This window comes from Mercenaria mercenaria, chromosome 8, assembly GCF_021730395.1.
Source record: "Mercenaria mercenaria strain notata chromosome 8, MADL_Memer_1, whole genome shotgun sequence".
Classification (NCBI taxonomy): Eukaryota; Metazoa; Mollusca; class Bivalvia; order Venerida; family Veneridae; genus Mercenaria; species Mercenaria mercenaria.
The window spans coordinates 35,187,193-35,202,975 of NC_069368.1; the positions used below are offsets into that span (position 1 = coordinate 35,187,193).

At 34.6% G+C, this 15,783-nt stretch overlaps 1 protein-coding gene across 5 annotated transcripts in view; it reads left to right on the top strand.

Moving 5' to 3' along the window:
* The window catches only part of LOC123566592 (arrestin domain-containing protein 3-like), a 77,510-nt gene that overhangs the window by 17,168 nt on the left and 44,559 nt on the right, over window positions 1-15,783 (top strand). The window contains exon 1 of one of the 5 annotated variants that reach the window (XM_053549717.1): window positions 5,762-5,991. The exons of the other annotated variants lie outside the window; for them this stretch is intronic. Within the exon in view, the coding sequence (XP_053405692.1) occupies window positions 5,874-5,991 (118 nt within the window). The 5' untranslated portion in view covers window positions 5,762-5,873. Of the gene's footprint in view, window positions 1-5,761; window positions 5,992-15,783 lie in introns of those variants that run through there. 5 annotated transcript variants of the gene reach the window in all.

A 15,783-nucleotide genomic window follows, 5' to 3' on the forward strand; every position in this document is an offset into this window, starting at 1 on the left:
CTATCGCAAAAGATGTATCATCTGTTTCATTATGGTTCCTCGCAATTAACACAAGTAATGATACACCCGAGGCAAATGCTTCTTTATATGACATAAAATAATGTTTTAAGTGTACCACTTTGTTAAGTACTGACTTACATCAACATATGAACAGTATGAACAATCTTATAGACTAAGTGTCGTATCGAATAAATTAGCAATTAAGTGCCGCAGATGATGTCTAAGACATTACGAAGAAGGATCTTACAATATTGGTTTATATTGTTTTGATCAGTGTGTTTGAAAGAACAAAATTGAAATATATACATTTACAGTAAGCAATGCATACAGTGTATAATGCATAAAGCATTATCTGTAATGCAGAGATAATCAAATTTGTACCAAAGCATAAAAGAACTGCATATTGTTAGATTATGTATATCTTATTGAGAGACACTTGCCCAGCTGATTATGCTCCATTCTCACCTGAGCTGCGACTAACCGCGTGCAATCTTAAGCAGTCTTGGTCCCGCCGTCGGTTGTTTTCTGGGATGTCAGCCTAGGCAGTCATACACGATCACCTGTACCTTACTAGTCTGCGACAAGTAGCAAACTGATATGACGGCTGGTCGCAAGACTGATTTGTCGTACGATCACCCAAAACTACAATCAGTCATATGACAAGTCGCTACTGTTTACGAATTGTCATGCAAGTGGCAGAGACTGCTCGTGCGGATAGTCGTGCATAGTCGTGCGGCTGGAGAGTCCCACGGTCAGCCATGACTTTGCAACGTCCAGTCGTAGTGTCTCTAGACGTGTTGAACGTTTTTTTTTTGTCTAAGTGTCTTGGACTTCAGCCACTTGCATGTTTTCAGTGAGCTGAAATTTCCATTGCCGTGAATGGCTAAAATAATGTATTGTCTACAGCCACAACCGCTTCGTTTTATCAGCATTCCCAATGCTTTTGTTATAACATGGTTCTGTAACTGTTTTGGTACCATGAAGGTGTAACCTATTTGATAGAGAGGAAATGATCGTACATGTGAATATGACGCAATGTTCGCTAGGCAAATATCAGGATACCTTAAATATGTGAACAAGTTCACATCTGGTTGAATGCAATTAAATGTCATAAACCATTTATTTTTTCTTGAGTTGTATGTTTAAAACAGTTTCTGGCAGGTATATTCAGGTATATTCCAACAGAAATGACTTATCATTTTGTTACAAAACATAGGCTTCAAAGGAATTTTGATCCTTCCGCAAATACAAAGCGCTTGTGAGCTTTAGGGTATGCACAAATTTCTCGGGATAATTATGATGTGTTAATGTTATAACCCTATTAGTGCAGCATGCTAACGGGCATATAATTTAGCCATATTTCTTTTGTGAGCGATTTCATATCTTAATATTCTTTACACATAATTCTAATGCTGAAAATGTTCCAGAAATTAGTCATGCTCTGATATAAACTACTAAATGCCAGGAAATATACCGGAAATTTTAATATATGTCATACCACAGTGACGAGATTTGGAAATGTTTATGATTATGCGGTGGTTTTATCATTTTGGCATAGGTTTTGTTAATAGCTGTATCAGACGCTGATATACAAGTTGTATATCTGTTTAATTAATTGGTGAATTCAGTGGATAAAAGGTTTAAATATTATTTTTATTACTTTTATGTAATACATACTGAAAATGGATACTCCCTGTAAAATGTTACAGCCTAGCTGATGTTATGGTACTGAAGCCTTTTACGTCTATGTAGTAATTTATCCTGAGACATTATATTGTACGATATTACTGAAAATTGTGTAACTTATCTAATTTACAGATTCATAGTATTAGACAAAAGAAGTGGTGTTTTATTTCTTTAACTATGGGAAAATTAATCGTATTTGATATTATATTGAACAATGAACTGGCTGTTTATTTTACTGGACAAACTATAGAAGGCTATGTGTCATTGGAATTAAATGACGTCATGAAGATGCGAGGTAAGCATGGCTAAGTTTGTCATCAGAATTATAGCTTAGTTAATGTATTTCAACTCGCTATAAGTGTGTGGTTAGAAAGGTTTCTCATAACTGTTAAAACGATTTGTATGTTTTCTGAAGGATAGTACGCTCTAATCACCTGTATGTATCGCCATCCACGTTACCTGCTACGCTACTCTAATATAACGAAACAAGTATTGCTTTTTGGGCCATTGGATGTGGTGTGATGATCATTAGAAGATCATACTTGTATCATATGTTTAAGGTGCTGCCAAACGATTTAAGTTTATATTTTTATTTTTAAAAAATATGTAATTAGAGAACTAATAATAGTACAACGGCGTTTATGATTTGGTAATTGATTTGGTATCGTCATACACACACAATCAACTGTAACCTTTTAAAATAGATTGGTCCATATTCAAACGTGAAAGTGCACACAAGTCTGTGTTATATTCAATATTCAAGCTATTACAAAATAATAATGGAGACCCGAATAACGCTTTAGGAATTCGGATAGTTTAAAGTCATCTGTTAATATACATGTAATTCGTAGTGCTCCAGGGTCGGTTTGCAGGGTTGTGTCGGACAGTGGATAAGCCAGCTATAGATATGAAATAAATTGATATATGATATAGAAGAGTCCAACAGTTTTCATCAAACATTTTACCTCAATTATTCGAATAATAGATCTATATGACTCACCCATTCGTCAGCGCCGGCATCCTGATTTCGTTAAGTTTTTGTATGTAACCTGGTATCTCAGTTGCTACTTCTGGGAATGGATTAGGTTCATTAAATGTTTGAAAATGTGATCAAGTAAGTAAAATAATTAAAACCATTTAATCAAAACAGAAGATAGAATTGTAGTTAACAGGTTAATGTTAGTGTCTAGAAACATACTCAGTTTGTCATAAATATTCACGGTCGAAAAATTCTTACACTTGCTCCCGGTTAGGCATTTCATGGTAAACTTCTTCCTGAATACAGATAATAATAATAATAATAATAATAATAGTAGTAGTGGTGGTAGTAGTAGTAATAATAGTACCTTTATATTCATTTAGTTTTGTTTAATTTCTTTGCGGCACATGTATTTTCCTTTTATCTGCTTGAAATATTACTTCATGTTCTGAACTACCGTATCTATACTTTTTAGATGGATGCTTAACTGTTTTAATAAGTGTCTTTGCAAAATCTGAAGATAACAAACATCACGTGACCAGCAATTATTTCAGTATGGATTATTTGGCGGGAGTCTATTTTTAGATCAGGCATATTAAGTATATAAATCTCTGGTTTACATTAATATCAAATCATTTAATGCACGGGTCAATTCTCCGTACGAACTATTTTCGTTGATAACTTGCATTTCACAATAGATTGATTTGAAGACGCCTGAACACAAATTGGCATAGAGGCTATTTGATATGAATATGCATGAGTCATAGATGGTGGCGCCCTTCTGGTAATCAGATGCCTTTTGACAGTTACCTTGTATCCCTTACCTGCTCAGTCAAGTGTGAAATGTCAACCATAAGTGTTCCTTCTCTTGAGAAAGAAAATCAGCGTTGATTTGCATCATTACCGTTGCTTCTTGTTAACTGGCGCTATACAATAACATGGACTTTGTATACATGTGCATTTCGGAAAGATGTTAAACTTACAAAATAAATTTAAGAGCTTTAAAGTGAATAAAAAATCTTTTTGAATTTCAAATATTATACATGCATCGTTTTGCAAAAAGGGCTGTCAATAGAAATGTGTTATACTACCACTTAGGCTTATATAAATCAAGTTTTCACGTTTTATCTCAGTGTCATGTTTTAGTAAATTCAATAGCTGAAATCACGTTGATTGGTTGTTTCGAGAAATAAAAATGTTAAGAATTGAGAACACAGAGATTATTTTGTAATTCTTTAAGACAGAGTTGTGACTTGTCTATTCAGGATAGTCAAGGTTACTGCTTTCAGTTTTCACAGGTGTTATAAATCGTGTGAAATGTGAAAATGAAGATAGAGGTTTTTAGTAACTATTTTGACATTTCTAAATGCCTTTTAACAGAGCCAACAATATTGTCTGTCATGTTGAAAAATAAATTTAAGTACAAATTGGATATTTTGTCACATTTATGCAATTGTAAACAGTTTCCTGATGTGCGATTACTTTAATACAGATTCGTACTTAGAGAGAGCTCGTTTTGCAAACTTTGGCTTTAGATTGTAAATTACGGAAGCATGTTAATCATTTAGATTCATTGAGGGCGCATATCAGTTGGATATTCTTTTCATCCTCTTCATGCTTATCGCTGCAAAGTAGGCATCATAGAGAAATTACTGCTCAGTAACTGACGTATAGAATAATAGTTTTTGCACGTTTACAAACAATTTTGTAAATACATGACTCCAGATGTACTATTTCCTACAATAAATGCCATGTTTTGCGGTATGCCTTACACTATTATCTTTATTTTTATAAATATATGTAACAACATTGAAAATTACAGTTTATTTTCATATATTATGTTTCTAGACAAGTTTTTAATTCTTTAACTACAATGTATATATATATACGTTACTAAGACATAACTTGTGCTCAGTAAATGCCCAGTGCAAAACATGATACATTCAAAGGTTAATGATTAGAAGCAACAATTTATATTCTTGTTTGAGTTTGACTAAGCTGAGGCAGAAGTCATTTGTCTGTATTTTAGAGCTTTGTTCAATGAGCGTAACCAGTAACGTCATGTTGTTAGGAGTCAGATCTCCGGGGATACCCCAATTACCTTTTAATCAAATTTGAACTGAAGAATGTTTGGAGGCTGTATTGTTTCTAAAGGAAAATCGAGTCAATAGTAATTTAAGAAAAAGTGTTGGATACAAGATAATTCACTAAGTATTTTTTTTAAAGATTGAGAGTTTCACGAAACACAGTGATTACGTCAAAATTTCATTGAACTTCTGAACTTTATCAATTATATTCTCAGACAACCTTCGATTCTTTTGAATGTAAGTATTATTGACTTATATTTGAGATAAATATTTACCTGTTTTCATCGCATTTATTTCTGTAAACGTAAACATTGAAAACAAACGAGAAATTTTCAAAAGTGAAAGAAGAGCTATATTGAACTGTATATTTTAATACCATACATGGGTATCAGTCCTTTCAACACAAGGCTTGAAGCATTGTGAAACACTGTAGAGACTCGAAGAAATGTTAGAAGGCAAATTGTACTTTTTCTTACCTCTCTAGAAAGAATTACTTATTTGTTCCAAACAATTTTGTGTAGTGTATATTATAAAGAATAAATGATTGATGGAGAGTAAAAAGCCGAAATTATAAAGTAAATTGTGATGAAGTAATAAAAGACCTTACATGATCATTAAGTGAGAATTTATCAGTAATTAATAACATTTACCTTGTGGCATACCTGGCACATATACATGATATAATGAGTGTAGAATAAGATGTTTAATGCTGTTACACATTAGGGGCTTGTAAACAGATCAATGACGATACCTGAATATGAAAGTTTTTTAAACAAGGTAGAGAGTATGCGATTCAACTCGATCTGTTCACCCGTAGTTATAAGTGTGTTATGTAGAAATATTAGGTCAGTTAAATAAATATTGTAAACATACATGTGTACGATGCGGAAGTGGTAATATATGTTTTATTTTGAAATCAGTACGGTCTATGGTAAAACCTTTCGGCGTATCTATAAATAATACAGAACTAATGCATGAATTTGCATTGGATGGTTGGCATATTTATCACTGACATGATGAAATGGGATTAGTGTGAATGAACAGGGAAATAATGGATTTTAAATAATATAAATTAGCAAAATTATATCGTGATAAAAGTGATTTATATCTTGAGTGAGAAGATGGGGAAGTTAAATATGTTTGCAATAACACTGAACTCTCCGACAGCTGTCTACGATGCAGGTCAAAATGTAGAAGGATTTGTGACAGTGGATTTAAACGATTCCATGAAAATGAGAGGTATGTTCAATCAATATAAATATATTGTCCGTAAGTATTGACCTGGCACACATTAATCTTCGCCAATATTTTCGGGCGTTTTTGTTATTTTACGCAATATTTGTGTCCTGAAAATATCTATATTTATCAAAATAATCGACATAGATAACCAATGTTACAATGGTGTAGTGGTAAGCTCTCCGACATAGAACGACATTACCAGGGCATGTGCAGGGATTCGAATTCATTTCATTTCTAACCATTTTTTTTTTTTCATATAATTCCGTGTGTTTGTATTTGTATTTGCATCTATTTTACATTATTTTATGAAACATTTCAGTTTGTGTCGTTAACAACAGTTCTTTGAATTGTCCGTTGAATGAATGAATACTTATCCAGTCCTGAAGGTTTTAAACGACATTTTGTAGAACGGTTTTATAATAGTAGAGTATTTCATTGATAAATCATGATAAGTGTGACAATTTTTCCGTCTGTTAATTTTACAGATAAAATAAAAAACAAAAACAAACTGGTCAGATAGAGGACTCGAACACACAACCCTGAGGTAAGTGGCAAAACGCTTTGTCCGCACGACTATATCTGCACATTAAACATGGTTAAATATATTAGACTTTTCAATTATAGTTATATCGTTATTAAGGTTCGGACACCGAAGATTAATTTACGGAAACATACGGAATATTCATGAGTGCCAGGTCAATGCTTACGGACAATATATTGCTATTTATAAACAAATCAACTAATATTATATTTACATCAATTTGTTGTAATACAAGTTAGCTTTATTTGAATAGAAGGAACAATACCGTATAAGAGTTTGTCGCCGTTTCATCTGAATTCTCAACTCGCCTTACTGTGTCATTCAGACATTGTGGGTATAGAAATTTGATATAAAAATAGTAGAAATTGTTACAACTACTTGTGATTTTACAAACGTTAAGCTGCCTTCCCCGGAATAATGCTGACTAGTCATAACTACAATGATTTTGGAAGCATATGGCTTAACCTAATTTTGTACTCTATAATGTACAAAAATATTGATATCATACCAAATTACAAAAGCATAAACAGTAAAGACGGATAAAATACATTGATTGAAAAAGCAACTGTGCGCTTAGATAAGGAAACGTAAAGAATATATTAGAATTGGAAACAGGTTGTTGGAATTAAATAATGATGTTGATATTTTGTAGTATGAATTAACACATCTGTACATCGTCTCTTTTAACTTGGAGTACGGGTACTTAGTTAATTCTAATAACATACAATTGTTGCATTTTGGTGAGGTCGATATGTAGATTTATCGACCTGATAAAGCGATATCGACCGAGGGCGCAGCCCGAGGTTGATATCGCTTTTATAAGGTTGATAAATCCACATATCGACCGAACTTAAAAGGCAACAATTGTTTTATAATAGGGCAGGCCTGTATCTAAAATGTTTTCTCTCTACCTGTTCTGGGGGCTTTATCTCACTCTGTCCCTCTGGTCAGATCACTCTGTGTCTGTACTAGTAGAGGATGAATTTCGCGCCCTGTGTGGTTGCGTTTGCTATATGCAAGGCGCCTTAAGTGCCGCAGATGGCGTCTAAGACATTACCGTGATTACGAAGAAGGAGCTCACACAATTTGTATATACTGTTTTAAGCAGTGCGTTTGAAAGAAACGTATAAATAAAACTGCAATATATACATTTACAATAAGCAATGCGTACTGTGTATCGTGCATAAATCATATCTGTAAAGATGCAGAGATGGCCAACAAGTTTGTACTAAAGCATGATAGAAGTGCATGTTCTTAGACTATATATCGTCACCGATCAGTATAATGAGAGACAAGTGCCCAGCAGAACCTGAGCTGCGACTTCCCGCGACCGTATCAGTCGTGCAAACAAAAGAGGTCTTTGTCATACCCCATGTGTTTTTCATAGGCAGCCGCAAAAGATCACCTGTAGTCAGCGACAAGTGGAAGACTGGTAGGACGGCTGGCCGTAAAACTGATTTGTCGTACGATCACGCAGAACTACGATCAGTCACTCGACTAGTCGTTACTGTTTACGACTGACCGGTGGCAGTGGCTGCTTGCATAGTCGTACGACCGGAGAGTCCCATGATCAACCATGACCTCTTAGCCTCTCGTAACATGTTGTAACTTATTTGATTTCTTTAAATTTTTTCTTTCACATGATCTATGTCGGAAAGACAAACTCGTTACCATATCTATTTAATATAATACCTCGCTTCGCCCGGGTATACTAGTATCGAATTATATCGAACTATATAATTGTCTGTCCTATACATAGAGAGGAATATGTAACAACTGCAGTATTTCAGATACATCGCATGTTTCGCTGAGCTGAAATTTTCATTGCCGTGAATGGCTAAAATGATATTTTGTCTACGGCTTCGTCACATCAGCTTTCTAAGTGCTATGATTAGAACATGATTCTGTAACTGCTTTGTTACCATGAAGGAGGAACCTAACTGATATAGTGGCAATATTCTTATATGTGAATATGACGCAATGTGCGCTAGGCAAATATCAGGATACCGCAAATATATGATCAGGTTCACATCTGGTTCAATGCAATTAAATGTCATAAACCATTTTTTTCTTGAGTTGTATGTTTAAAACAATTTCTGGCAGTTATATTTAGGTATACTGCAACAGAAATGAATTATTATTTTGTTACAAAACATAGGTTTCAAAGAAATTTTGATCCTTCCGCAAATACAAAGCACTTATTAGCTCTAGGGTATGCACAAGTTTCTCGGGATACTTATGATGTGCTAGTGTTATAACCCTGTTAGTTGAGCATGCTAATGGGTAAATAATTTAACCATGTTTCATTTGTTAGCGATTTCACATCTTGATATTCTTTACACACAATTCTGATGATGAAAAAGTTTATGAGTTTAGTCATGCACTTATATCAACTACCAAAAGCCGGGAAATATACCGGAAATTTTAATATATTTCATATCACAATGGCGAGATTTGAAAATGTTAATGATTATGCGGTGGTTTTATCGTTTTGGCATAGGTTTTGTTAATAGCTAAGTCAGACGCGGATATACAAGTTGTATATATATTTAATTAATTTGCGAATTCAGCGGATAAAAGGATTAAATATTATTTTTACTTTTATGTAATACATACTGAAAATGGATACTCCCTTTAAAATGTTACAGCCTAGCTGATGTCATGGTACTGAAGCATTTTACGTCTATGTAGTAATTTATCCTGAGACATTATAGAACAGAACAGGACATAATTTTATTAAAAACTTGTACATAGTACATCGTCCAGCATGCATAATAAACAGCACAATATTATAATACATTGTCAATTATATTGTACGATATTACTGAAAATTGTGTAACTTATCTAATTTACAGGACTTATAGTATTAGACAAAATAAGTGGTGTTTTATTTCTTTAAATATGGGAAAATTAATTGCATTTGATATTATATTGAACAATGAACTAGCTGTTTATTTTACTGGACAAATTATAGAAGGCTATGTGTCATTGGAATTAAATGACGTCATGAAGATGCGAGGTAAGCATGGCCAAGTTTGTCATCAAATTAAACTATTCAATATGCTATTTTTGTGCGGTTTAATAGATTTCTCATAACTCTTAAAACAATTTGTAGGTTTTCTGAAGGATAGTACGCTCTAATCACCTGTATGTATCGTCATCCATGTTTCTCAGTTATTGGTTCCTGCTTCGCTACTCCAATGTAACGAAACAAGTACTGCTTTCTGGGCTATTGGATATGCTGTGAAAATCATTAAAAGATCATTACTTGTATCATATACTTAAGGTGCTGGCAAACGATTTAAGTTTATATTTTTTTTAAATAATATGTAATTAGAGAACTAATAATAGTACAATGTCGTTTTATGGTTCTTTAATGGAACTTTGGTAATTAATTCGGTATCGTCATACGCACACAATCAACTGTAACCTTTTAAAATGATTTGGCCAAATTTCAGTCCTGAAAGTGTACGCATGTCTATTTGTTATATTCAACAGATATTTTACGAAGTTCGCGTTATTACAAAAATAATACTTGAGACAGGAATTCGGATATTTCAAGGTCATCTATTGATATAGTGCACAAGGGTCTGTTTGCAGGGTCGTGTCTTAAAATGAATAAGCCAGCTATAGATATGAAATAAGTTGATATATTATGTAGAAGAGTCGAACAGTTTTCATCAAACATTTTACCTCGATTATTTGTATAATAGATAGTACTGTTGGACTCGCCCATTCGTTGGCGCCGGTGTAATGAAGTATTTCGACCCCCATAGAATAATGAACCCCCGGTCATTATTCTATAGAAAAAGTGACCCCCCCCCCCCGGTCATAGTATTATGACCTCCAGATCATAGTACTATGACTCCCCCACGTGAAGTAAACTGAACCTCACGAAGAATATTGACTCCCATAAAAAAAACGACCCCGGTCATTTGGTCAAATTTAGTGATAACTCATGTATCTAAGGCATAATTGCTGCATTTTATGCCACCACTCGGGGGAGGGGTGCATATAGATTTGCCCTTGTCCGTCCGTCCTTCCGTTTGACCATTAGCCCCAGATACCATTACTTGACACAGAAATCAGAGCATTCCGCAACGGGAAATGGGATTCTAGACGCTGTATCTTGGTGTATACATTTTTTTCAGGAAAATAACAATTCACAATACGTTCACAAAACACACCAGTGTCAATAATCCCTGCAAACTTCGGTATGAAGTAATTCTGCAGAAGAAAACTGCACAAGAATCTGCTAGCATAGAACTTAGTATTAATAGAAGTTGCAATACTTAGCAGTGGCAGTAAAGTACGGTAGCGGCAACAATAAAAAGTAGTAGTAGTAGTAGTAGCAGTGGCAGTGGTAGTGGCAGTTGCAGTAGCAGCAGCAGCAGCAGCAGTAGCAGCAGCAGCAGAGAAATAAGTGACAGCAACAACAGCAGCAGGAGAAGAAGAGGTAGATGTACAATACAAATTAGTGGAAGCAAGTATAGTAGTATCAGTAGTAGTAGTTGTAGTAGTAGAAGAAGAAGTACATGTAGTAATAGCAATAGAAGTAGCGGCACCAGTAGTAGTAGTACAATCAAAATGTTAACTATTGGCAATGGACGGTATTAGAGTTGTAGATCTAGTAAAATTGTCCGTTAGGTTTGGTGGGGGTCACTTTTTAATAGATTAATAGATATTATCGTCGAAAGTATTTTTAGGAGCCGGTGTTTTACACGGAAAGAGTAACATTTTTAAATAGAATAATGTCCGGGAATCGATATTGTATGAGAGTTCGAATGTAGTAATTTCGGCAGTGAGTATTTAACATGGAAGGAGTCACTTTTTCTATAGAATAATAATCGGGGTCGTTATTCTATGAGATTCGAAGGGAGTCATCTTTAGGGAGTCAGTATTTTACTTGGAGGGGTCAGTTTTTCTATAGAATAATGACCGGGGGTCGTTATTCTATAGAGTTTTCAAAGGGAGTCAGTTTTTTATAAGGGGAGTCAATATTTTACAGGAAAGGAGCCACATTTTCTATAGAATAATGACCGGGGGGTCGTTATTCAATGGGGGTCGAAATACTTCATTACACGGCGTCCCGATTTGGTTAGGGTTTTTTATGTAAGCTGGTATCTCAATTGCCACTTCTAGGAATGGATTAGGTTCATTAAATGTTTGAAAATGTGATCAAGTAAGTAAAAGAATTAAAACAATTTTATTAAAACTGAAGATTGTGAACATTGTGGTTGGCATCAAATCGGAAACAGGCTAATGTAACTATCTAGAAACACATTCATTGTCGAAAATTCTTATATTTGCTTCCGGTTAGGCATTTTATGATAAGCTATTTCCTGAATACAGATAGTAACAATAATAATAATAATAAAAGTACCTTTATATTTATTTTCTTCTCTATTATGTAAAGCACGTTTGCTTACAATTATGTAACGACAAATAGGCTTTCAATGATTTCGTATGTAGTATTAACGATAACGAATGTCGTGTTTTCCTAAATCATTTCTATTTCTGCACTATGATAAGATATGCCTTGACAAATACGTAACAAAATAAAAGTACTACATTTGTTCCATGTGATTTTTAAATAGGTTTATTCTTATATTTAGTGTGTTCATTTATTAGTCGTCTTGAGGATTCGGTAGTCAGATCAGTTAGCATTCAACACATTATTGAAAATAATAGTCGTTTACCCTTCACATCCAGATGATCCTGGGAAGACCTCCAGATAGAGTGTCCTGATTTACGATACACTATGGCTCATTTAAAGCAAGGCACGCGTCCGTCAAAGAAACAGACTATAGAGAACGACGTAAATAGGTATCTCAGTGTTGTTTCCATCGCAAATGACGATTCATTCATTGTAAGACGCAGTGATCTATTGTAACCTCCACCTGACTTAATTATCGTACTGCACAGTATATTGGATGGCTTGGTCACCGCTATGCATTTAAAAGTTGGTCATCTCACCAAACATCAGTTACAATTAGTTCTTAAACGTCAGATTTATGCATTGGATATCTCAAAAGTAATTGACTGAGTATGTGAGAGTTGTCATACACGTGCTTCATTTAAGCAATTTCCGGAGAGTCTTGTGAAACAATCCTCTGAGGAACCACCTGAGCGTGTCAGTATCAACTCCGCGGCAGATGTCTTAAAGCGAAAACCGCCAACTTGCACTTGTCGTTCGTGAAACAGTCACATCTTATACGTCAGCTTTTATTATTGCAGATGAAAAACGTGACACTTTACGCGATAACGTAGTCGTCCTTATGGTTGGAATGCATCCATTAGATGGCCCAAACGCGATCGTCCGTGTAGATCCTGCACCAGGCTTCACTTCGTTCAAGGATAACAAACTTCTTGAACAGTTTATAGCATTTCACTTAAGATCGGACGGGTTAAGAATCACAACAAGTACCCTGTTGCTGAAAAAAAACATTGCAGAACTAGAAACTGAACTATTGCGTTTTGAACCAAAAGGGGGTCGAGTCTAGTTTAGATCTCTCGATTTGTGTTTCGCGACTTACTTTACGTATCCGCGATCAGGACTTGTCGGCGCGTGAACTATGGACTCATAGAGATCGGTTCACCAGTAAACAGATCCCATTAATAGATCATGACGTCGTTTTGAATCAACATAATTTACGCGAGAAGAATCATGAATACAGTGAGAAATCTAAATGTCTTAATGTTACACACAATTCAGACCAGGTCAGTGTAGAAGATTTAGTATATTTGTATTGAGATAAGCAGAAATATCGTGCGAAGGAAAGATACCTTGTTGTTTCTATGGATGGTGAATGGTGCTTTATAAAAAGTTCACTGGAAATCAATTACGTGCTACAGCGTATAGAATAAAACGATTTGAATGTTACCGCGTTTAGACTGAGATTCATTCTAATTCTTACTCCGATTTGCAAGATTTTGAAATCGGGAGTGACAATGAGGACATTGAATCAAATGCATACGTTTCTGAAATGGTTCCAGTACCTCAGACATTAACTACACCGTTAATGAATGACAATGTCTTTCGTAGGCCTTCTTAACCCCAAATGTTAATCGGCGAAATTGATAAAAGCCTTCCTATGGACAATGCGCATTCTGATGAAGGTCTTGATGAAATTCCCCAGTCTAGGCCACAAAGATGTCGTAAACCTTCAAAGTACTTGGAGGATTATGTTACATAAACAATCCATGACTATAAACTACATACCAGTATTTGTAAACCTGGCAGTATATTTACCGCTAGTGCACATTTCATATTTATAATAGTATACAATTGTTGGAATATTGACCATCTTCAATTAAGAGTTTGGTTGAGAAATGTTTTCTTGTGAAAGGACTAGTTCATTTCATGCACGGGTTTATTCTTTATACGAATTATTTCCGTTGTCGGTCTGCTTTTAATAACTTGCATTTCACAATAGATTGATTTAAAGACGCGTGAACACACATTGGCATAGAGGCTATTTGATATGAATATGCATGAGTCAAAGATGGTGGCGCCCATCTGGTAATCGGATGCCTTGTATCCCTTACCTGCTCAGTTAAGTGTGAAATGTCAACCATAAGTGTTCCTTCTCTTGAGAAGGAAAATAAACATTGATTTGCACCGTTACCATTGTTGCTTGTTAACTGGCGCTGTAAGTGCTTCTTCCTCAATGACAACGACCAAGAGTTTTACTGAAGACTTTTAATCGCAATTGTCTACGTCGAACTGAAATATGCAGTACAACAAAGGTATTACAAACAAGTTCATACCTGACATCTGTGAATATATCTTACTTACTAACAGAACTTGCATAAAAAACCCTTAAACAAGTTTACAATCAACTATTTAGCAAAATAACGCAGCACCATCGTCATGAAAAGAAATTAGTTTGTATCCGAAAAATGCAATTCTGTCCGAAATTGATACTATGAAACTTTAACAATGAATAACAGCAATTTCCCTCAAAACACGACGAGACCCCGCAAGTAAATTATAAGCTAACGTATAAAATACCTCTTTTAGGCCTCCGCACGCATGTCATGTAAGAAAGAAACCCTTTCGCAAGCTTCGAAAGATCTGCACACATGTGTCAGGAATGTTCGCGCAAAATTCAACAAGGGGGACAACCTTACTCTGACTACTCGCACTTTCGTACTCGCCCCATTTCGAACCAAACTGCTTACGACTGCAGTGACAGGCGCTATACAATAACATGAACTTCGTACACATGCGCACTTGAAAAAGATGTATAAACTTACGAAATAAATTTAACAGCTTTAAAAGTGAATAAAAATCTTTTTGAATTTCAAATATTATACATTGTTTTGAAAAAAGAGCTGTAAATAAAAATGAGTTATACTCCCACTAAGACTTATATAAATAATGTTTTCACGTTTTATCTCAGTATCTGTTATTGTGTCATGTTTTAGTAAGTTCAAAAGCTGAAAATACGTTGACTGGTTGTTTTGACAAATAATGTTAAGAATTGACAACAAAGAGATTATTTTGTAATTCTTTAAGACAGAGTTGTGACTCTTGTCCATTCGGGACAGTCAAGGTCACTGCCTTCAGTTTTCACAGGTGTTAACAATCGTGTGCAATGTGAAAATAGAGATAGAGGTTTTTTGTAACTGTTTTGACATTTCTAAAATGCCTTTTAGCAGAGTCAACAATACTGTATGTCATGTTGAAAAAAAATAAGAATAAAGTACAAATTGGATATTGTGTCACATTTATGCAATTGTAAACAGTTCCATGTATAATCACGCAAATGTACAGGTTCGTATTTAGAGAGAGCTCGTTTTGCAAAATTTGGCTTTAGATTGTAAATTACGGAAGCATGTTAATCAATTAGATTCACTGAGGATATATATCTGTCAGATATTCCTTTTCATCCTCGTCATGCTTATCGCTGCTAAGTAGGCATCATAGAGGAATTACTGCTCAGTAACTGACGTATATAATAACGTTTTTTGCACGTTTGCAAACTATTTTGTAAATACATGATTCCAGCTGTACTATTTCCTACAATAAATGCCATGTTTTGCGGAATGCCTTACACTATCATCTTTATTTTTTTATAAATATATGCAACAACATTGAAAATTACAGTTTATTCGTGATGTATTATTTTTCTAGACACATTTTAAATTCTTTAACTATATTTATGTTACCACAACATAACTTGTGTTCAGTAAACGCCCAGTGTAAAACATGATACATTCTGTGGTTAATGATTAGAAGCAACAAT